Source organism: Trichechus manatus, unplaced genomic scaffold (genome assembly GCF_000243295.1).
Source record: "Trichechus manatus latirostris isolate Lorelei unplaced genomic scaffold, TriManLat1.0 scaffold00008, whole genome shotgun sequence".
Lineage (NCBI taxonomy): Eukaryota > Metazoa > Chordata > Mammalia > Sirenia > Trichechidae > Trichechus > Trichechus manatus.
In genome coordinates, this window is record NW_004443944.1 from 21,245,370 (window position 1) to 21,270,144 (window position 24,775).

Sequence of the window (24,775 nt, forward strand, 5' to 3'; positions counted from 1 at the left end):
TGAAAAATAGGTGAAATGGTGCACTACAGAGTAGTAAATAAGCACAATTAAGCCTGTGCGTACCTTGCTTGTTGGGTAGTCTGTCCCTACTTGAGAGGTAAATGATGTTCTCAGAGTCTCATAGCTAGTGAGCAATGGAGGCAGGATTTGAGCATAGGTCTGTGTCATTGGAGACCAATTCTTAAGTCCTTGGGCTCATCCTTATATGTTTACCTCAAAGCCTGTCACCTTGTGTCACTATTCCATCCCTTCCTTCTATGCTGATGATGGTGTTGACTGCAGTTGAGTCAGCCCCTGATTCATAGCAATCCCATGCACGATGGAATGAAATGTTGCCTAGTCCTGCATGGTCCCCATGATCAGTCAGATTGGACTGTTATGATCTATGGAGTTTTCATTGGCTTATTTTCAGAAGTAGATCACCAGGTCTTTCTTCCTAGTCTATCATAGTCTAGAAGCTCTGCAGAAACCTATTCAGAATCATATAAGCCTCCACTGACAGACAGGTGGTAGCTGTTTATGAGGTTTATTGTATTGGCTGGGAATTGAACCCAGATCTCCCACATGGAAGACAAGAATGCTACCACTAAACAACCACTGCCCCATTCTGTACAGATGGCTTCCTATTAAAAAAACAAGTTCGTTTATTTAAGACATATTTATTGTTGTTGTTGGATGCTGCTGAGTCAATTTTGACACATAGTGACCCCATATGACAGGGTATAACTGCCCCATAGGGTTCTCTAGGCTGTAATCTTTATGGGAGCAGATGGCCAGGTCTTTCTCCTGTGGAGCTGCTGGGTGGGTTCCAGTCACCAACTTTTTGATTAACAGCTTAACCATACACACCTCTAATTTGCTGGTCACTGTACTAGATACTTAAATAATTTGGATTTCTCAAATCTCGAAACACAAACAATGAACTAGAAACACGTTTAACCCCACGTCCTCTTTTGGTTGTTTTCCTACGTCTCCTCTCCCCTTCGTGGCCACACTTCTTAAATGTGATATTGACACTCAGAACGCGGCTTTCTTCAACTCCTACCTCTTCCCAGAAGTGGCCCTTGTGAAGGTTATCAGTGCTTCCATTGTTGCTAAAACCTTCTACAGTTGACCCTCAGTATCCTCGAGTTCCACATCCGTGGATTCAACCAACCACGAATCGAAAATATTAAGGGGTACAAAAAAAGTTCTAAAAAACAAAACCAGAATTTGCTGTACACTGGGCAATACACTGAATCCACACGAATGAAGCAATGTGTAGGCACACCCTGCTGTAGCCTCCCGCCATTTCACAGATTCTCATCTCCCTCCGACACTTGTTGTTTGAGCATTGTTTGCCTCGTGTCTTGTCATTATTCCCTAAATAATACAGTACTCTGTAACAACTATTTACTTAGCATTTATATCATATTAAGTATTATAAGTAATCAAGAGATGATTTGTAGTATACAGGAAGATGTGCATAGGTTAGATGTAAATACTACATCATTTTATATAAGGGAATTGAGCATCCACAGATTTTGGTATGGGGGAGGGGTCCTGGAAACGATTCCTGACAGATCCCGAGGGACAGCTGTACTTGACTTTTCTTTCAGCCTTTGATGGTACTGACTGTTCCTTTCTTCTTGAAAGTCTTGCTGCCCCCACATAGGGGTGGTAGCTACAGCCTGGGGAGTGAGTGAGAGCACCAAGGATGGCTGTGCAGAGTGAGAAACAAAAATCCCACTTACACGCACCTTCGAGAGAGAGATGAAGGTGGAGCCTCCAAATGAGGCTGAGAAGGTTTTGTGAGAGAGATGGGAGAAAAACCACAAGATGCTTTGGGAGATGATTCTCCATGGAAGTCTGTGTGTCTGCATGTCTTTTGAGCAAGGGGCACTGAGAGCTTCATTCAGAACTATCTTTCCCAGGATACTTGCAACAGCATTAGAAGAGAGAGAGTGTCTTGCTCTGGGGCAGAGGACCGTTTTGTGTCCTGACCAGTAGAGTAAAGATAATGTCTCCCTTTGGGGCAAAGGTTTGGGCAGATTTATTGGCAGGCTTTTTAAAAGATTGGGGTTTCGTCAACCCAAATGTCCACCAGCTGATAAATGGATAAACAAAAGGTGATATGTCCACACAATAGACTACTATTTAGCAATAAGAAGGAAAGAAGTACTGATAGGTACTGTAACATGGATAAATCTCAGAAACATTCTAAGTGAAAGAAGTGAAGCACAGAAGACCACATATTGTGTGATTTTATTTATATGAAATGTCCAGAAAAGGAAAATCTATGGAGAAAGTACATTAGTGGTTGTCCAAGGCTGAGTGGGGGACAGGGAAATGGGGAGTAACTGGAAATGGGCACAAGGTCTCTTTTTTAAGTGGATGGAAATGTTCTAAAATTAGACTGGGGTGATGGTGGCACAATTCTGTAAATAGAACAAAAACCATTGAATTCTAAATTTAAAAGCAGATGAATTTTGTGATTTCTAAGTCGTATCTGAGGACATTGGTGGTTCAGTGGTAGAATTTTCATCTTCCATGTGGGAGACATGGGTTCTATTCCTGGCCAATATGCCTCAGTCACGGCCTGCACCCGTCTGTCAGTGGAGGCTTGGGTGTTACTACCATGCAGAACAGGTTTTGGTGGAGCTTTCAGACTAAGACTAGGAACAAAGACCTGGGGATCGACTTCCAAAAATCAGCCAGTGAAAACCCTGTGGATCACAATAGTCTGATCCACAACCGATCATGGAGATTGCACAGGATTGGGCATCATTTTATTGTACTCGGGGCCACCATGAGCTGGGAACCAATTCCATGACAGCTAACAACAGTGGATGACAAGGTTGCAAGGGTGTACAGGGGCCTGGTTAGTATAGAGTAGGGGGAGAAAGGAGGTTTATAAGTATCAGAGAAGTGACCTCAGAGGAAGTGGAATTTGAATGGAATTCTGAAAGGTGACACAGAAATAGTCGAAGGAGGACAATCATGCCAAATATGGAGGCCCTTCACCGCCTGCTCATCCTCTCTGCCCTGGACTTACAGCATGCTGTGAGGCTTAAGCCAGGACCCTCCTGGCTCTCTGTAGGAACTCTGAACCCAGAAGTCAACCCCAAATGAGTAGTCAGCCCTGTGTAGAGTAGGCCTGGGGAGAACTTCAGCACAGCTAATCAAACGTGATTTATGTCTGCTTTGATTTCTTTTAACTTTTAATAAAGAATAATCAAAAGCTATTCTTTAGAGACTGCCAAAAACGTACAAATGTAGCCTTAAGAGAATCAATGGGCAAGCTGTTAGCAAGTTTCCAAATGTTATCTCATGGAAGTAGTAGGACTAGAAGTAAAAAGAATATGCATTAAGAATGAATTGTGGGAATTTCACCCAAATATTTTCTGGCCAGGAGATTACTGGAGCAATCAGAATAATTTTCATCTGGAAACACTGGATCTGACTTTACTTTCTTTTATTTTTAAAATGCCAGAAGCTCAAGCTAGCGCAAAGAAGGCCTCCTAGACCCTGTATTAAGCTGGGTATAATGTCTGTTGAGTGAAGTCAGAAACTGTTTCCTTTTATTAAAGACAGACATGTTTCCCCTTCTGCCAATCAGAAATCAATTGCAAGCTGGCCTACAGGCTGTGTCTTATCTCTTTGGGAAAGAATAATGTCTTGACACAGCAGCAGAGAGGATGGAAAATTACAAAATGGCGAGGCCATTATAGATACTTTGATAGATAATCATGGGGTATGGAAACAGCCAACTCTGTGACATCAGGTATGTTCCTGGTTTCCTCTCAGGGTGATTCCTGGAGATAGAGAGGTGCTGCCTGGGGGTGGAAGGATGCACGTATGCTAGGGACAGAGATGCTCAAGTGTAACTATTCACAGCCCCTTCTCTTCCAAGGAGTGTTTGCTCTCAAACCAAGCAGACTTACTCCACATAAAACAAAGCAAGTTGAGGGAAGGTGGAGTTTGAGTTGTTTGTTTTAAAAAGAGAGAGGCAAGAAGATGAAAAGGGGGAAAGAAAAAAAAAAAAGAAGACATTTCAAAGGTTCTGGAATTGTTGCAGTGATGAGAGAGACATGGGTATAAAAATGGATAAAGCATGGCCACTGATGAGGTTATCAAATGCCTTTGTGAAACTTGGTACACACTTCCTACCTAGATGGATGAACTGGGAAAAAATTCACCTTCTGGGCAGGTGTAACTCTATGGGCACAAGCCTTGGCAAGGAGACAGAGCCTTTGGACACAGAATACAAGGTAACCTTCCTCCAGGTAGACTCAATCAGCTCATTGTCAGGACTCTGGCTTTGTCAATATTGCATAGGTTGGGTTTGGGTACCATACCCCTTGCCCCTGGACTAAGCATCCTCGGTACAGTATCCAGATTGCCCAACCTGAGGCAGTGGGCCTGGATTTAAGAAAGTTTTCCATGCCTGTGTTTTCATGCGTGGTATTTATTGTTGTTATTAGTTGCCCTCAATTCCGACTCATGGTGATCCCATGTGTGCAGAGTAGATTTGCTCCATAGGGTTTTCAAGGCTGTAGCCTTTTGGAAGATTTCCAGACCTGTCTGCCGAGGCACCTCTAGGTGGACTCGAACTGCCAACCTTTCGACTAGTAGTTGAGCATTTAACCGTTTGCACCACCCAGGGACTCCGCTGGTATTATTAGTCCCTTGTTTTTAATTAGGTCCCTAGGTAGCACAAATGGTTTGCTCTCGGCTCCTAACTGAAAGGTTGGCAGTTGAAACCCACCCAGCAGTGCCATGGAAGGAAGTCCTGGCAATATGCTTCTGTAAAGATGACAGCCAAGAAAACCCTGTGGAGCTCAGTTCTACCCTATAACACATGGAGTCAGCATGAGTCAGAATCTACTTGACAGCAACAAGTTTGGTTTTGGTTTGGTTTGTTCTGAATTGAGGAATGAAAGACATCATTTAAACTCCAATCTTTGAGAACTCTCCCCTTGGCTCCATCTGCAGCATCAGCATCACCTGGGAACTTGCTAGAAATGCAAATTATCAGGACCACCCACCCCGCCAGAACTGTTGAATGACCCTCCAGTTGATTCTCATGCATGCTCAAGTTTAACCACTGGTTTAGACAGATGGAGCTGGGTTAAGTAATCTCAGCCCAGCTTAATGGCATATTGGATGTGTCATATCCTAATAGTATATTTAAAGACCCCTGGGGACGTAATGGTTAAGCGCTTGGCTGCTAACTGAATGGTCAACAGTCCAAACCCACCCAGCTGCTCCGCAGGAGCAAAGACCTGGCAATCTGCTCCTGTAAAGATTACCCATTGCCTTAGAGTCGATTCTAACTCATACCAATCCTATAGGACAGAGTAGAACTGCCCCATAGGGTTTCCAAGGCTGTAATCTTTACAGAAGCAGAATGCCACATCTTTCTCCAACAGTGCTACTGGTGGGTTCGAACCACAGACCTTTTGGTTAGCATCTGAGCTCTGAACCACTGCGCGACTAGGGTTCCTCTTGTGAAGATTACGTCTTAGAAGACCCCACGGGGCAGTTCTACTCTGTCCTGTAGGGTGGCTTTGAGTTGGAATCAACTTGACGGCACAATAAAAACAATGGTGTATTCAGAGAGCCTGTCATGCAAGAAGACGGTAGGACAATTTCTTCTTTCTTCATACATGTTTCTGACTTAGACCTCCCACTCCAAAGCTTCTAGAAAGGTAGGTATGTGGGCTTCCCAAACCGTTTTCTACAGAGCAGTGGTTTTCTGCAAGATGGTGTTTGATGTTCTTTGAACAAAGAGAATAAGCTTACAGAGCTGCATACTCTACCCTCCCCAGAATCATGCTGTAACTGTGCTGTCATACTGGGTGGCAGATGGGGAATGTGATCAAGGCCTCAGTCTCTGGAATCAGATCACCTGGGTCTAAGTCCTAACTCAGCCACTCAGCAAAGTCCAATAAGGCAGTTTGTGGACCATCAGCATCACCTGGGAGCTTGTTAGAAATGCAGAATCTCAGGCCCCACCCCAGACAGACTGAATCAGAATTGGTATTTTAATAAGACCCCTGGGTGATTTGTATGCATATTAGTTTGAGAAGTACCTAAGACATATTAGTTAAACTTTCTCGGCCTCAGTGTCCACATGTGTTAAGTAGAGATACTAATAGGACCAATCTCAGACTTTATTATGCATCAGAATCACCTGGAGGGCTTGTTACAGCAGATGGCTGGGTCCCACTCCCAGAGATTCTGATGGGGGTGGGACCTGAAAATTTGCATTTCTAGCAAGTTCACATGTGATGCCTATGCTGCTGGTCCAGGGACCACACTCTGAGGACTACTGTTCTAGATTATTCTAAGAGCATTGCTTTTTCCACACCAGCCCTGTTTTCCTCCATGAAATGTACGATTTCAATACTTTATGATTATGTTTTACCCTTTAGCTGTTTTGTTGAAATCTTAACTCAGACTGTAAATTCCTCTGGGCAGAAGTTATACCTTCTGCACTCCCCATACTCTAATTTTTTGTTTTCTAAACTAATAAGTACATTTCCGTTATGATTAGTAATGGAATAGGGAAACAAACCCATTGCCGTCAAGTCAACTCTCACTCATAGCAACCGTGTAGGACAGAGTAGAACTGCCCCATAGGGTTTCCGAGGCTGTAAATCTTTACGGAAGCAGACTGCCACATCTTTCTCCCATGGAGTGGTTGGTGGGTTTGAACTGGCAACCTTTTGGTTGGCAGCTGAACGCTTTAACCGCTGTGCCACCAGGGCTTGCTTAGAGTCAGGGAAGGGAGTTAAAAAAAAAACCTCAAACTACCAACCCCAATAAACAACATCCACAAATGGATATCAGCCCTGGAATTCTCTTTATTTTCATTTTTAAGAACTTCCCAGTGATTCTAATGCTGCTGGTCCAGGAAAGACCCTTGGAGAGGCACTCTTCTAGCATTTTTAAGAGGATTAAATGAACTCTGTCACTTAAGCCAGGAAACCCTGGTGGCGTAGTGGTTAAGTGCTATAGCTGCTAGTCATAAAGGTCAGCACTTCGAATCCACCAGGTGCTCCTTGGAAACTCTATGGGGCAGTTCTACTCTGTTCTATAGGGTTGCTATGAGTCGGAATCGACAGCAATGGGTTTGGTTTTATTGTTAATCATGTAAGCCAGTTAGCACAGTGTCTTGCACAGACTAAGCACTAAAAAAATGACAGTTAATGTGACTTTAACTTAAAAACTTAAACAAATCTCATTAAGTTGAACAAAATATTTATCAAACTCAGTTATGAAACTCTTTATTCATGGGAGGCCTATTGACTTTCCATGGAAAACAGTGCCTAAGTGCAGGGAAGCCAGAGCTTACTGATGTGGCTAGTGTTCTAAAGAGGTCGGTTCCCAGCCCCATTGTTTCTTTCTTTTTTTTTCTTTTCCATAGACTCAGTAACAGACTTCCAGCAAATTTCAAAGCAGGAATTTAGTGATCTTGGCAGTAGCTCATTGGATTTCAGGAGACCCCGTGCATAATATGCTATAGGAGTAGCAGTGGTGGTTCAAAAGCATTCTCACCTTCCATGTGAGAAACGCGTGTTCAGTTCCCAGCCACTGTAGCTCATACGCAACCACCACCTATCTCCCAGGGGTAGCATGCATGCTGCTATAATGCTGAACAGGTTTCAGCAGAGCTTCCAGACTGAAATAGACTAGAAAGATTGGCCTGGCGATCTAGTCCAAAAAACAGCCAATGGAAGCCCTATGGATCACAATGGTCTGATCCGGAACTGGTCATGGGGATGACAAAGGACCAGGGTCGATTCTGCAACCGATCATCAGGATGGTGTAGGACCAGGTAGTGTTTCGTTCCATTGTGCATGTGGTTGCCTTGAGTTGGAGGCCAACTTGATGGCACCTAACAACAAAGGAGTAAGCAGAAACTGGAAAGTTCCTGGGTAGAATGGATGCTATTGGCGCCCCTGACAGATCCCCTGTATAAGCTAGTACCTCTAAACCCACCGCCTGTGAGCATTGGTAGCTAAAGGCTCTACCCCGCCCCCCACCTTCTCTAGAATACTACCCTCCACCAGATGGGAGCAGCTCTCCCCAGCCTCTTGCAGGATATGACCAGTGACTTACTAACAGAGCACAAAAGGGAAGCCTCTCGCCTCAAGGTAGGATCAGCTCTGTGGTACAATTCATGCTCCAAAGCTCCCCACTGAATTGGCCAAAGCTGGCCTCTGGTTAGTCTACATTCTTGCTTAGCTCCCCTTCTTACCCTCCTCTTTACCCCCTTTTTCCTGAGAGCACTCAAGAAATCACCGTTCTGATTCTGCTTCTAAAGAGCCCAACTTAAGACACCATCTATCAGTGCCTGCTGGGAAATTGATTCAATTGGTTCATAGAATCAGACTCAGTAGAAGATAATTCCACTTGAGAAAGACATGCTACAAGACAAAAGGAAGTGTGTCCTGAGATTTCAGAGGAAGGATATACTTATTTCAAAAAAATACTGCAGGATCCCGAAGAAAATTTCCAACAAGCCAAAGTAGTAACAAGATTGCTGTAGCGGTAGGACCTTCACTGAGATGATCTTTCCCAGGCCTTCATATGTATCCATCCATGGCATGCTTCTCTCAGGCTCTTCCTTGGCCTTTTGACTTTCCTTCACTCTCCCTGCAGCATTCACATACACAGTTCTCGGCTGGGAAGCCTCACTCTCCCACCATGTCTCTGGGTTGTGATGTGCTTTAGACTACTCACTGTTCACTGATCTACTCCTCCCTGTGCCCACTCAAACCTATGGGCCTGGTTTTCAGTAGCCTTTTCCTGCTCCACCAAATCGCCACCACACCTTGACTTGTCTTCTCCCTTTGCATTTCCTCTTCTGTCTCTGTATGGGGCTGAAATAGTGGCTAGGACCTGTGCTTCTTACACATTCACTTTGCTGAAATTCCTTCTCCGTGTTGCCATGGCGTTAAGACTCTGAGCCTCTCACCATCTGAGCATTTGCTCTTTGATTTTCTAGTATCCCTCCTGATCTCTGTTTCTGGACAGCTGGGCTTCTGCTCACCATCCTGGACCTCCAGCACCTGTCTTCCCTTCCTTGCTTGCTTTGTCTTGGTGAGTCATACTCATGGGCTAATCTTGTCTGGGCTCCTCTCTTGAACTTGACCTTCATTTCTCCTTGTCCATGGTGCATCACAGTGCTGTTTCCTACCATGGCTCTCAGCCCTCCTGCTCATCCCTATTCTGCTATTGCTTGCTCCCAGTATGACAAGTGTAATTATCAAAAGGCACGTTTTCCAGAGATTTTATAAGTCCTTTGATGAGAGAAAGTTTGTTGGTTCAGGAGCGATACAGAAAAATGGAAATCGTTCAGGGAGATGCACTTACTATATTTTTATGGAAATAATACACAAGTTATACATTTTTGGTCAACCATGCAACCCCCTTGTGCATTATTTTCCTAGGTACACTATGTGTATTACACGTGTGGGTGCATTATTTACGTGGGCACGTTATCTGTGGAAAAATACGGTAATCCCCTCTTGTTCTGCCAGAATTTGACACCATTACAAAGAAAAGTAAATAATACTGGAGGAAACATCTAAATAAAATTTAAAGTAAATGTGAGAAATGCACATTTTGCACTTAATCGGCCCTTTATTTCTTGTATTAGTTTCTTATAGCTGCTGTAACAAACTACCACAAACTTGGTGGCTTAAAACAACACAGATTCATTATCTTACAGTTCTGGAGGTCATAAGTCAGAAATGGATCTCACTGGGCTAGTGTGGGATAGATGGGTTGCATTCCTCCTAGAGGTGTGGGGGAGAATCCATTCCCTTTCCTTTTTCCAGCTTCTCGAGGCTGTCTGAATTCCTTGGCTTGCAGTCCATTCCTCTATCCTCAAGCAACAATTGTATCATTTTGACCTCTGTTTTGTCACATATCTTTCTGTCTTACTTTCTTGCCTCTTCTCTCATTTATAAGGACAGCTAATCTTCCCGTTTCAAGATCCTTCACTTAATCACATCTGCCAAGTGCCTTTTGTCATGTAAGGCAATATAGTCACAGGTTCCAGGGATTAGGATGTAGATATATTTGGGGGCATTATTTTGCCAACCACACTGTTTATGGCTAATTTGAAGAACTCTGCTAACATGAATATTTCATCATGTGCTAAGTGTTTTACAGGCCTTATTTATTTCTCATAGTAACTCCATATGGTGGTGGTGATTGTTAGGTGCCGTTGAGTCGGCTTCAACTCATAGCAACTCTATGTACAACAGAACGAAACACTGCCCAGTCCTGCACCATCCTCGCGATCTTTGTCATGCTTGAGCGCCTTGTTGCAGTCACTGTGTCAATTCATGTTGGTGAGGGTCTTCCTCTTTTTCACTGACCCTCTACTTTACCAAGCATGATGTCCTTCTCTAGTGACTGATCCCTCCTGATAACATGTCCAAAGTATGTGAGATGTAATCTTGACATCCTTGCTTCTGAGAAGCATTCTGGTTGTACTTCTTCCGAGACGGATTTGTTCATTCTTTTGGCAGTCCATGGTATATTCAATATTCTTCGCCAACACCACAATTCAAAGGTGTCAGTTCTTCTTCGTTCTTCCTTATTCCATCATCCAGCTTTTGCGTGCACATGAGACAATTGAAAACATCATGGCTTGGGTCAGCTGCACCTTAGTCTTCAAGGTGACGTCTTTGCTTTTCAACACTTTAAAGAGCTCTTTTGCAGCAGATTTGCCCAATGCAATGCGTCGTTTGAGTTCTTGACTACTGCTTCCATGGCTGTTGATTGCGGATCCAAGTAAAATGAAATCCTTGACGACTTCAGTCTTTTCTCCACTTATCGTGATGTGGCTTATTGGTCCAGTTGTGAGGATTTTTGTTTTCTTTATGTTGAGGTGTAATCCACATTGAAGGCTGTGGTCTTCTTATGGTAGGCACTATTATTAAATGCTATGTATATATGTGTAAAGAAAGTGAAGCTCAGAGAAATGAAATCCCCTGCCCAAGGTTGGATAACATGGCCATTTGCCTTCATTTGTTTTGTTATCAGTCCCTATCCTGTCCTCCCCTAGCTCCACTCCTGTCCTCTTACAAGCATCTAGAGAACTGTAGCCTATGAACACTGGTACACCAGCCATACACAAAAGAGGTTGCTTTGGATTTGGAAACAATCTTTATTGCAGATGAGAAGTTTTATACCAAATGGGCTTAATTTTTTTTTGTAAGGGGTATATTATCTAGTCTTTCTGCCTTGATTTTTATTTACTTCTCTCCTTACGATTCAGTATTTTTGTCAATGTGTATCTCGGTTATTTTGCTTTTCATACATTTTATCAAGTAGATGGTGGGCCATTTCAGTCTACAGATTCAGGTCGTCATTTCAGGAAAACCTATTGCTGTCGAGTCAATTCTGACTCATAGCGATCCTATAGAACAGAGTAGAACTGCCCCATAGGGTTTCCAAGGAGCAGCTGGTAGATTCAAATTACCAACCTTTTGGTTAGCACCCAAGCTCTTAACCACTGCTCCACCAAGGCTCCTCACTTCAGGAAGGTAAACTAACATACTGTTAGAGTAGGATATGTGTTGTATTTCTTCAGCTTTCTTTCTCAGGAGCACGAATTATCTATATGGTAGTTAGTGCTCTGTTGTCCATTTACTTTATCAGTGTGTCTCTCTCCAATTCCTTTCATCTTTGCTTTCTTTACTATCAGGGTTACTTTTTCAAGCCTGTCTTTCTTTATTGGAAGTAAAGAGCTTGTTCTGCTCTTTACTTCTAATGTCATTTTGAATTCTGCAAATGGCATTGCTTGTTTCCTACAGTCCACCCCTTGACTCCTCAAGGTTTACTTCCTTTCTCAGTGTTTTGCCTTATCCACTCACCACTTAGCTCGTGCTTTGTAGAGCCCCCATGTGCACGTTGTCTCAATCTCTCCCTTTTTACCCCCCTAATTTCTTGGCCATTCAAAGCATTGGATGTCTGAGGAAAAGCCCTGTGTCTTGTGGGCTGTGTGTTTGGTCAGACCATGTGCGTTTTTGCTTTTCTCCCCCTCTCACTATACAGCATCCTGTCCTCAACCCTTCACTTCACTTTTTCGTCTACAGCTAATAAACTGGCAGCAGGTAGGTTGATCCTGGTCATACCTCCTGTCCCCACCCTCCCATATTTGGGGATGAGAGTGTGTGAGGAGGTGAGTGGTGGGAGAGTAGTTAACCCCGTATCAGAGTAACATGCCTGGCATTATAAGGACTAGCTGTGGATGACCTGCAGTCAAATCCCAGCTCTGCCACTTTCAAGCTATGCAACCTTGGGCAGGCAATTCAATTCTCTGAGCTTCAGCTTCTTCCTATATTATCTTATTGCCATTGAGTCGATTTTGACTCATGGTGACCCCTGTGTTACAGAGTAGAGCTGCTCCTTAGGGTTTTCTTAGCTATAATGTTTATGGAAGCAGGTCAACAGGACCTTCTTGCACAGTGATGCTGGGTGGGTTCGAACTGCCAGCCTCTACACTGGTAGTTGAGTGAAACTGTTTGCGCCATGCAGGGACCTTCCTCATATGTGGTGATAAGTGTGCTTACCTTATGGATTTTGGAGAAGAATAAACGAGAAAGCATATAAAACACTTAGCACATAATAATGCTTACTTGCTACTAGCTTTAAAAAGAGAAAATGACAAAAGTGCTTATGATGTTAGAATAAATCAGATTAGAAAATATCCACCCAAAGCCTTGTCACTCACTCCTCTGGGTCCACCATGGTGGCCCTGGAGTGCCTAGCTCAGCAGTGGGAAAAATGGACTCCTTTTGGAGACCCCATCTTTTCTGAGGTTCACCCCCACCTCCAGCCTTCTGTTCTGCATATCAGGACATATTCCTGGTGTTTGGGGGATTTCCTCTCCTTCTTCCTTCCACTCCTCTTTTGGGAATGGGAATTGGTGTCTGGTAGGTTCTCAGAAAGGAGTCCTGGTGGCACAACAATTAAGTGCTCAGCTGCTAACTGAAAGTTTGGCAGTTCAAACCCACCCAGCGGCTCTGTGGTAGAAAGACCTGGAGATCTGCTTTGTAAAGATCACAGCCTAGAAGACCCTATGGAGCAGTTCTGCTCTGTCACATGGAGTCACTATGAGTCAAAATCAACTCGATGGCACCTGAGAACAGCAACAACAGGTTCTTAAAGTTTGGTACAATATAGTTTGCACCACCTTTGTGAAAACGGATCAAGCTATAAGGCAGGTAGATGACAGTTTCATCCCCAAATGACTTTATTCTCCTTCCATTTCTTTGCGTTTCTTGTCATTTTCACTGGTGTCCGGAATGAGAGGGGTTACAGCTACTCTCATACTGGCATGGCTTTTAAAAAAAAAAAGTTGGTTTTATTATTTTCAAGTATAAACAAAATACATGCTCAAGGCAAAAGTCTGGAGAATGCCAAAAAGTAAAAAGAGAAGAAAACTATCGCCTGCAATCTCCCTGTCTAGCATGGAAAGTCCCTGTTAGCTCCCCTCCCATGGCGGCCTAGTTTCCTTGTGTAACTTCCCCTCCTGCCCACTGTCCTTCCCCTGGTCTGTCCTTCCAATTTGTTACCTGAGAGCTGATCATGATGGCTCTGACCCCTTCCTGTTTCCCAGTTTTGACATATCACTGATGGGGTCGATGGAAGGTGACAGGGATGAGAGTAGGTTGGCACGTGTGGTGAAACTGTTTACATTGTGCAGGAAGTGATGAAGATCGCATGGGAAGACTCATAAATCACAAGGTTTCCCTAAATCCAGCCAGACAATTAAACACACAGTTTCACTCCTGGAGAAGATTTTTTTAAATTAAGGCACGCAGTGAGGATAAAGTCTTAGTAAAAAGAGTGCTTGACTTGGAGTTGGAATATCTGGAGGAGGGACTTATTTGCTTTACGTATTTATTGAACCTCTCTTACATTTGAATTCTTTTTCTGAAAAGAGCAGTAATAATATGTACCTCAAACAAAGCTGTGAGTCTTGAAAGGGAGATTTATGCAAACATACCTGGCTCATGGTCTGGTACATACCTGTTGCCATTGAGCTGATTCGTACTCATCATGACCAGTGACCCTATAGGGCAGAGCAGAACTGCCCCATGGTGTTTCCAAGAAGCAGCCGGTGGATTCAAACTGCTGACCTTTTTGATGAGCAGCTGAGCTTGTAACCACGGCACCGCCAGGGCTCCAACCTAGCACATAGTAGGTGCTTAATAAATATTCACTCAAACTGTATCCACATGCATGTGTCTTTCCAGTTATCATCACTTGGCTATTGTAAAAGGATCATATTCAAAGCCTGAATATCAGGCCTAAAACTCAGGATGCTGAAGACAAAAGCTCATGTGCATTCACCTTGATTCTGGAAATGTCTGCCAAATTGAGAGGCTTCAGGTCAAGCTTCTGGAGATGAATGTAGCAAAGTCACTGTCCTCTGGGTGCTCCCTGTCTAAAGTGGGAAACTATTGTAGGCAAAAATGTGTAGAAAGTTTTCACCATACATAAGGGAGGGGCCTTAGTGACACAGTGGTTCAGAGCTTGGCTGCTAACCAAAAAAGGCTGGTAGTTCGAATCCACCAGCTGCTCCTTGGAAACCCTATGGGGCAGTTCTACTCCGTCCTATAGAGTCGCTATGAGTGAACAACTTCCAGAAGGTGGTGTGATAGTCAAGGAACCTACCAGAGATACTGGTGAGCCAAACCTGGGTTTTTTTTTTTTTTTTTCCTTTCTTTTTAACAGATACTCATTGCTTCCTAACAATGGCTTCCGCATTCTCCCTCCCTCCTGCCCCTGGTAACCACTAATAAACCTTGGTCTCTATACATTTGTCTATTCTACGTATCTCATATCAGAGGGAGCATACAGTATTTGTCCTTTTGCACTACTTCGTTCAGTATAATGTTTTCAAGGTTCATCCATGTAGTAGCATGTAATAGGATTTCATTTCTCTTTATGGCTAATATTCCATTGTATATATGTACCACATTTTGTTTATCCATCCTTTGATGGATAGTTTATTTCAACCTTTGGCAACGTGAATAATGCTGCAGTGAACATTGATGTGCAAGTATCTGTTTGAATCCCTGCTTTCAAGTCTCTTGAGTATATACCTAGGAGTGGAATTACAGGCTCATATGGTAGTTCTATGTTTAACTTTTTGGGGAACTACCAAACTGTTTTCCACAGGGGCTGTACCATGTACCATTTTGTATTCCCATAAGCAATGGATGAGGATTCCAATTTCTCTGTGTACTAGGCAACATTTTTATTATTATTATTATTTTTTAATCTTTTAATGGAGAAGGAATGTCCTCAGGGAGACAGAATATTCCAGGCAGAGGAAAGAGTATATGCTAAGGAGGAGAGGTGCTGGGGGGAACCTTGGTCCCTGGGGGGTGGGGCTCAGCTTGTGGGTGGCTTCCAGGGTACAGTCTGTGGGAATGGAGTCTGTGGGCCTGGGAGCTGGGCTGCTCATTCTCACTTTACATGGGCTGAGTCCGTGTTCGGGGAGATGTTGTGGGTTCTGCTTAAAGGATGAAGGAATATAGGAGGAAGGGAGTTGAAGGGGCCATGACCACCCGCAAATGCAGGCTGAGCGAGGAGCCAGCGCTATCCAATGGGCCTTTACTGTCTCCCTTACCACCAGGCATCTGCTCTTTGGAATCAGCTCATTAGCAAAGTTAATTCTTGAATCAGATTACTAGCAAAACCAGCTGTGGAAACTCTTGGGCTCAAACCAGGGCTTTGAACCAGTTCGTTCTGGTTTGAACCTTGCTGAGAATTTGCATTTCCACCCCAGATATACTGAGTATATAACCAGAATCTCCAGGTGATTCTTATCTATAATAAATTTTGAGAACCACTTCTGTGCTAGAATTGTACTCAGAATTGGTCCTTAGCCAGCCAGCAGCATTAGCATCACCTGGGAATCCTCGTGGTGCAGTGGTTAAGAGCTGGGCTGATAACCAAAAGATAGGCAGTCTGAATCCACCAGCTGCTCCTGGGAAACCCTATAGGGCAGTTCTGCTCTGTCCTATAGGGTCGCTAGGAGGCTCGGAGTTGGAATTGACTCCACGGAACAGGTTTGGGAACTAGTTAGAAATACAGATTCTCAGCAGTGGTACAAACCTGAAGGAACTGGTTCGAAAGCCTGGCTCAAACATAGCAATGATTGTGAAGATGACGCAGGACCGGGGAGTGTTCTGTTCTGTTGTACGCAGGGTCGCTAGGAGTCAGAACCAACTTGACAGCACTTAACAACAGCAACCTGGGCCGAGGGGATTGGGGAAGGGTGGCGCCTCTGTGCTGGGGTCATCCAGGAGCCTATGATGATTTCTCCTCTCCCTCCCTTCCTCTGTCCTGCAGCAATGGAATGGCAGGGACACAGCCCTCATGGTCACCCGCGTAGTCAACCACAGGCGCTTCTCGGCCACGGTCAGCGTGGCAGACACTGCCCAGCGCAGTGTTAGCAAGTACCGCTGCGTGATCCGCTCTGACGGGGGCTCTGGAGTGTCCAACTACGCCGAGCTGATCGTGAAAGGTGAGTGTCCACCAGCCCGAGGCCTGGCTGCCAGTGGCTGGTTTCACTGGGACTGACCTGCCGCGTCCCCACAGTGCTGTGCACTCGTCAGAGGAGTTAACGGTCCTTTTCTTACCTCTTAGTCCATCTTCCATTCAGTGGAATGAGACACCTTCCAATTGAACACCACGCCCCAAAAAAGAGGGGAAGCTATTGTGAAATTGTGCAATATTTTATTGTTATTCAAAGTTGAGTCACATACAGGATCCACAGATGAAAAATTGTGCTGAATTTAACACAGGTTCTACAAATTTGGGTTTATTTTCTATGTAAAGTTAAAAATAAATGAACATGCTTGTGCTTTATGGGTTTCTATAGCAGTGTTATCACAGTGGTTAAAGCGTTCGTCTGCTAACTGAAAGGTTGGCAGTTTGAACCTACTAGCTGTTCCACAGAAGAAAGATGTGGCAATCTGCTTCTGTAAAGATTACAGCCTTGGAAACCCTATGGGGCAGTTCTGCTCTGTGCTATAGGGTTACTGTGAGTTGGAATTGACGGTATTGGGTTTGGTTTGGGTTTATTGCACTGTTCAGAGATTACTATTGTTTTTGAGGGATTTTTAATTGAAAACACGATATAATAACAATATTTTGGGAGGACTTTTGAAATAAATAATTCCCCACCCCACTGGCCCAAATTTCAGTTCTTCTCAATTTTCTTGTTCTTTTTCACCTTGAGGTATCATTAACATGCTTTCCATTAAAGTTGTTTCTTTTTTTGCTGCTTTCAGAGAGCTTTATACTCTATTTTTGAAACTGTATATAATTTTTATTATCATGCTTAATGGTGATATGCTAGTTTATCAAATGAATTATCCTGTTTTTTGAAAAAAAAAACCCCTATTTGCAGTCATTTAGGTTATTCCAGGTGTTTTTGTTTTTCTTTCCTTGTTGCAACAATTAACACCTCATTGGAGTTCTTCAGACAGAGAACATTTTTATTCTACTGAACCAGGTTATTTCCTTAGGATAAATCCCCTGGGGATGGAGTTGCTAGGCCAAAGGATAGGAACATCTTTATGGCTTTTTCTTTGTGTTGCAATATTGCTTTTGTAAAACATGCACACACACACACAAATCCCAAACAAACAAACAAAAATGGCTGACAATTTACATTGGCAGTAGCCATCTGTGGAAGTCCTCGTTTTACCAGTGCTGTGCTCATCAATTAAAATTGTAATATAGCATAATTTAGTGAATGAAATAATGAAACTGTTCATATTATGCCAGGCATAGAATGATACCTGGTATATTTGATGATAAAATATTGACCAACCCGCAGAAGGCTCCGGTGTGGGTGTCCTTGGTGAAAGTCAGGGTTTGTAAGAAGTTCTTGACCTTTCTCTCTTGGTCCCCATGTGACTGGTAGCCTGACCTAGACTGGAGGTTGCACTCTGGGGTTCTCTCTCTTGGCTTATCCCGATTCTTGATATTCACATGGTTTACGATTTGTCATTATTCAGGTCTCAGCTTAACTGTCATTTTGCCATCTTCTCTGTTAGGACTTCCCTGACTCCCTAGCTGCCCCCCAACCCCGACCTTCACACTCTGTCAGACTCCTTTTCTTTTGCATAACACTAATCACAATTCAAAATTATACTTTTCCTTTATTTGGTTACATGATACTTTTCTGCCACCCCCATTAGGATATAGATCTGTGAGGGCAGGGGCGTCGTCTGTTTCGTTGATGCAAAATCCCTTACACTTAGCATCGTCCTGGCACAAATGCCGAGTACACAGAACACTACAAAATTGCCAGTGTTGGACTACTCTTGATCTGCACAGTTGTTTCCTAAGGTTCAACCTTAAAGTATTTGTGGAATGATGGATGAGTGAATGAAGTATTGGCCTCACCAGGAATTCATTTCATCACCATAATTCCATGAACACTTTGCTGAAGATCTAGCAATCAGGCAGTCATGAAAAAAAAGAAAAAAAAACCAGGAAAAAACTCATGTTTAAGATCATTTACATTGAGTGCCATTGATATATAAAAGAAACCATCAGTTTGATCACAGTAGGCTCATATTTTTGCTTTTTGGTGCCATAAGATTGATTTGTGTGACGAAGTGGCCTTTCAGGTCGCAATGAATATATAATTTCCTGAGCTGTCCCCTCTGGGACCCTCATTATATCTCTTTTATGGTGGCCTCTGGCACTGGAATAGAAGCAGAAGGCAAACTGGTGAATAGAAGCTGTGAGGTTAGCCCTATCCCCACCCTCTCTGCTTCCTCCCTTTCTGCTCTGGTTGCATCCTACATCACCTCCTCCGGCCAAAACTGAAATTAAACTTGGCTCCTCCCCTTCTACTTCCTGTCTCGCCCCTCACCCCACCTCCCTTCCTAGCCCAAACACCTGCTCCTTCCCTCTACCACTCCTATACTCTAGGATGAAGGAATGGGAGAGCATGGATTATGTTTTTGCATATTCACCCACGTCTTGCCAGAACCTTGTATGTGATGAGAGAATAGAAGGGATGATGATGGGAACTGGTGAAGCACTATGAACCTTTCAGAGACAGACAAATGGAGCCAGAAAAGGCTTGGGTTTACTCTTGCTTTATGTCCCCCATTCGGCTGGTAATGGGGAGAAAGTGTGGGCAGCCAAATCCAGAGGCTGTTGAGACAGACAACATGGCTTCCATGTGAAGCATCATTGCCTTTGTTTGGAAAGTTGGCCTTTGCTGCCTGGGCAACCTGAGCAGGAGGTAAGCCTACAGGAAGACAGTGTTGTCTCTGGCCCCAGGTGCACTTGCCAGGTCTGTCAGTATGATCCAGGAGCCACCGCTGCCCTGAAACCGCTCATTGCCCCCTTGCTGCTCCTGTTTAAGGAATGACCTGGGATTGAACTAGTACTCTTTTATGATGGTGAACGTCCCATAATCTGGTTCCATTTTATCACATCTTGCTGAAGTTCATTCATATTTTTTGGAATGAGATACCACTTTTTTAGTGCACATTTTTTTGCCTATTGCATCTTTTCCTTTCTACATTCAGTTGGTAAACTAGAAGCTGGGCCCCTTGAATATAGAAGTGCCTTCACATACGTAATCTCGTTTAATCCTAATTGCAGCTCTGTTCTTTTATTCATTTTACAGCTGGGAGAACAAGCATAGCCAGGTTGACAAACGTAAGACAGTGCTGAAGGGCAGAGCTCAGGTCTGTCTTGGGTCTGGCTCATGCTGTTTTGGCTACACCTGGAAGGCCTGGGAATGGTGGTCTTATTGGCCCCTGGCTTCATGATGTCATGAGTAGGACCCAAGGAGCCCACACAGCAAGTGAGGCTCATGGCAAGGGGATATGTTGGGAACAGGGCTTTGAACTGGTTTTTCCTGGTTCAGTCATGGCCAAGGAAAGGATACCAGAACAGACCCAAATTTTTAAAGTTTGGGTGAACCAAAATCATAACCTGAACAGGGAAAATTATGGACTAAAGCCCTGCTAGAAACTTAATCTCCCTATTAGAAACCCAGGGCAGCGTGTGTGTTGCATAGCAACCAAATCTCTTGCCCTTTGGATTTTGAAAACAATAGTGCCCCACTCAAAGATGGCAGCCAACCATGCCACTTTGAATGTGTGTCTCTCTCTTTAGTCCTGACAGTAGTCCAGTTTCACTCATCAGGCTCCTGAAAGGGCACACTACGCCTCTTCTGAATCTCCCATTCCAAGGCTTCAGCTTGTAATTTTTCCTGTTCCCGTTATGGCTCCAGAACACCCAAATTTTAAAAATATGAATCTGTTCTGGTTTTGCTTCATTGGCCATGCCTGAGTCAGTTTGAACCGGTTAGAAGCCATTTTAAGTCCTCCCACCTCTCTGAAATGGTTCCTGGAGAAATTAATTTATCCTCCCACCTCTATTCCTAAAGAGCTAGTGGTATCCAAGCACAAACAAGAAAATGAAGGCAGGGGACACACAGAAGCAGGGGCAGCCAAAAGAAGCCTGTCACCTTGGAGTGTGTGGCCAGAAACACATTTGCAGGTAGCAAACCAGAGCACTTGGGGGAGACCGTCTCATGAAGAATGACTCACTCACCTCTTAAGGACTCCTTGCCTTTGCTGAGCCAGGATGCCTAAGTACTTTAATACTGAAGTGTTGAGGGGAAAGTATTAATCTTTATCCTTTCAGAGAAGAGAGAAAATCTGTAAAAACAAAACCCGATTCTCAAGGGCAAAATGCCCCTCTGTGGGGTGGGTTGTGACTGAATTTTCCTGAGCTATGATGGATTTACACATCACGTGGGTGGTGTGGGCTGAGGAAGTGGAAGTCACTGGCTGACACTGAGGTGTAACAGAAAGGAAAAACCACCCCTGTGGAGTTTTCTTCCTCATAGGTTCTCTCCATTTGGCTTCAATTCATTGGCAGAAGAGAACTTAGAAGCTGAAACACCTGAGTCTAAATCTTGGCCCATTACATCCCAGCTGTGTGACCTTGAGCAACCCTATGGGGTTTCATGCTCTCCAGGCCTCAGCTGACTCATCTAGAAATGAGGATAATAGAATCGCCTACCCCAAAGGGGAGTCGTGAGGATGTAGGAGCTCTTAGAACAGTGCCTGGAACATGGGCTCTACAAGTGTTTATCAGATAAATAAAGTTGCCGATGTGAGTGGGATTTCAGCCCAGTGGACAGAAGGAATCCCAGGTAGGTGAAGCAGGACACCTGAACCTAGTACTGACTGGATTAGTGTGTATACAGCCTTGGATAAATGATTTAGGGCCTATGCAAAGCAGAGCCAATCCTCTTCCCACACAGTGATGTGAGCAAAAGGAAAGGGAGGAAAGAAATACAAAAGTGTGACACCAACATGTGGGCTTGGAATCATTTGGGACATGGTGTTCGTGCTAGGTCACAATTCCCTGAGTCCCCTCCTGTGTTCACATGATGAGTCAGGAAGCTCAATCAGGAATCTGGAGACAGAGGAAAAGAGATGGTCTTGCTTGTCCTCAGCCTCCTGACTCCATGAGCCCACCTCCACCTTGCATAGTTCAGAACCTTGTCCATGCTGGGGTTGGGAGGTCATGGGCCCTCAGTGGCCAAGGGTGCTGGAAGTTGGCAGCCTCTCTAATGGCCTCCAGAACAGGTGCTTATGCTGAGTGGAGGCCCAGGCTGGGTCTCTGTCTCTCTCTGAACATGTGTGTTCATGGCTGGCTAGCTCTACGCTCGTGTGCTCCCCTGGGATTGTGAGGATCAGTGTTTCAGAAAGACGCTGCCTAATTTTAGTGTAGGTGATACCAAATTCTCGGGGCTGACACCCAGACTGAAATGAAAACAAATTGGAATTACTTAATTTTAAAGAGCTGTTTATTGGGTGGCGATAATGTACCCAGGTGTCCATTAGATTACTCTGTAATTGAGGTCTCGTTCAACTGACAATGAGGCCCCTCAACCTACCTGTTCGGGACCAGGGCACAGAAACATACTTATTCTCACCTCTGTTTCTGCTTTTCCCAATGTCTTTGTTTTTGAGGTGTTTTGGCTTAACCCAAGGACATAGGTGTCCTCAACACAAGTTATGCAGATGCAGTCTTGATGAAAATGTGCTAATTCATAACGTGTTTGTTGTTGGCGATTTTTAAACAGGTTCCTTCAACTCCATCCTACCATGTGCTCACACGCTTTTAGTGATATGGGCATTAGTGCCAAAAGAAATATAATAGTGGCGTTGATAATCAGATGCTCTGAATTTAAATAGTGATATCATTGCTTGGATGTTGGGTTAGATGCAGGTTGGCAGGGCCAGGGTAGGGAGTTTGGGTCTAAACACACCAGAGTTCAGTCTCATTCCTGGCCCTAGCTGCCAGTCTGACTTCAGGCAAATCATGTCTTTAACTCTAGGCCTCAACTTCTCATCTGTACAATGGAGTAAATATATTTAACGGAGTCCTTATGAGGGGGAAACAATATATGTATAGATCTTAGTAAGGAGCCTCAACCATGTGTTAAGCAGTCAGATAAGCACATGTGCTAGCAGGAAGAATCATGCAAACCTAAATTATGCAACAGTGGCATGGCCACCTAGTTTGTCAGCTACTTACTACACTATCTTACTAACCCTCATGGTAATCCTGTGGTAGAGGTGCTGTTGGACCAAACCCATTGCCATCGAGTCGATTCCAACTCACAGTGACCCTATAGGACAGAGTTACACTGCTCCGTAGGATTTCCAAGGCTGTAATCTTATGGAAGCTGACTGCCACATCTTTCCCCTAAAGTGTGGCTGGGGGTTCCAACCACTGACCTTTCAGTTGGCAGCTGAGTGCTTTACCACTGCACCACCAGGGCTATTTAATACGCGCTGTTAACCCATTAAACCTGTTGCCATCGAGTCGATTCCAACTCATAGTGACCTTGAAAGACAAAGTAAAACTGCCCCATAGGGTTTCCAAGGCTGTAACCTTTATGAAAGCAGACTACCACATCTTTCTCCCACGGAACAGCTGGTGGGTTCAAACCACCAACCTTTCCGTTAGCAGCCTAGTGCTTAACTACTGTACCACCAGGGCTGGTTAGGTGCTGTTAGCATCCCCTTTTTACAAATGAGGGAATGGAGACTCTGAGAGGCTAAGTAACTTTCCTAAGGTCATGCTGTTTCCAAGTGACTAAGCTTCAAACCCAGGCCTGCCTGTGTCCAAGCCTGTATTCTTTCCTCTGCACCACAGTTCTTGCAAAATTCAATATGGTAGGTCCTGCAATTGGCTATGAGATGGGGAAATGCAGAGGATGGTACAACTGGTTCGGTTTGAGAAAGTCTGGGAAGGCTTCTCAGAGTCAGTCCCATCCAAGCTGAGTCCTGTGTCCTGGCAGGCTGGTCAGCAGGAATAACCTGGGTCACAGTTTGGAGATGTCGGGGGTAAGTGACACGTGCGAGCCTGGACATGCAGTCAGGGGACACGTGCAGAGTCTTTGTACCAGAATAGGAGTTGGAGCTTTATTCTGTGGGAGTCAGGGGCCTCTGATGGAAGTCCCCCCATCTATGGTCTATGGACAGTAGTGCACACACTCTTGAGTCTGGAACGCTGCATCCATCTATTCTTCCCTTCCCTGGTCCTGTCTGTGTCCATGGGGAGCCGTTCCAGGCAGCTGGCAGTGGTGAAAGGCTCTGTCTGTTGTTTAGAAGAAAAGTGAAGATAAGAGGCATATGGGATTGGGTTTCCCTAGAAGCAGACCCGAGTCAAGCTGTGTATTTGGATATAGATAGGTGGGACAGGGGAGGAAAAGTGGTCATTGATGGAAACATTTTCAAATAAGTGACCACTGTGGACAACTGGAATGCAATCGTATTGGGAACTCTGGGAATCAGTATAGAACTCTGGAGCTTGGACTGAGGGTGGGTCCTGGGGGTGTTAATTTCCTAGCACTTCCATTGTGCAGGCCAGAGGGGCCTCCCTAGGCTTTAGAGAACACCCAGGAGAGTGCGATTCAGCTATGACAGTGGGTGGTTGGCCTGCACTTACTAAAACGATAAGGCCTGAGGGATGGGAGTGGAATCCAACAGCTTCTGCTACAGGGGCTCTGCAGCATCCGTGGCTTCTGAGGGATCCAAGGACGAGAGCCCCTGCCTCATCACTGAGAGAGCTGTGGAGGACAGCTGCGTGCTAGAAGAGGCAAGGCCAGAGATGGCTGTGCGCATTCAGGCTGGATAGCTACTAGACAACTGAAATCATAATTGGACTCAGGAGCACGCGTTCCTGTTCTCTGCCAGTCTTCAGAGGCCAAGGAGAGGTGAGGGGCTATACAGCACAGTGGTCAGAGAACAGGCTTGGGGTAAAAGAGCCTGGACTGAAATTTGGCCTCACCATAAAGTCCACTTCCTAAGTCTATCTAGAACCCCACCACCCTTCGCCACTACTGTCAACACTATCAACACCCTGGTCCAGGGGTTGACACACATTTTTTATAAAGGGCCAGGCAGCTGGCTATCATGAAAGGCTCAGCCTGTGTCTCAAAGAGAAGTGAAGATAAGAGGTATATGGGGTTGACTTCCCCTAGAAGCAGACCCGTATACCTCTTTTTGAATTGCGGACCATACAGTTTCTGTTGCCACTATTCAACTCCACTGCTGCAGCTTGAAAACAGTAGTAGACAGTATGTAAACGAATGAGCGTGGTTGTGTGCCGAGAAAACTTTATTTACAGAAACAGGCAGTGGGCTGGATTTTCCCCGTGGGCCATAGTTTGCCAGTTCCTGCCG

At 44.5% G+C, this 24,775-nt stretch overlaps 1 protein-coding gene across 1 annotated transcript in view; it reads left to right on the top strand.

The window, feature by feature from the left end:
• Positions 1-24,775, top strand: part of PTPRT (protein tyrosine phosphatase receptor type T) — a gene marked incomplete at its 3' end in the record, with an annotated part of 923,104 nt that overhangs the window by 140,690 nt on the left and 757,639 nt on the right. The window contains exon 6 of the mRNA XM_012558679.1: positions 16,375-16,549. Coding sequence (XP_012414133.1) covers positions 16,375-16,549 — 175 coding nt within the window. The remainder of the gene's footprint in view (positions 1-16,374; positions 16,550-24,775) is intronic.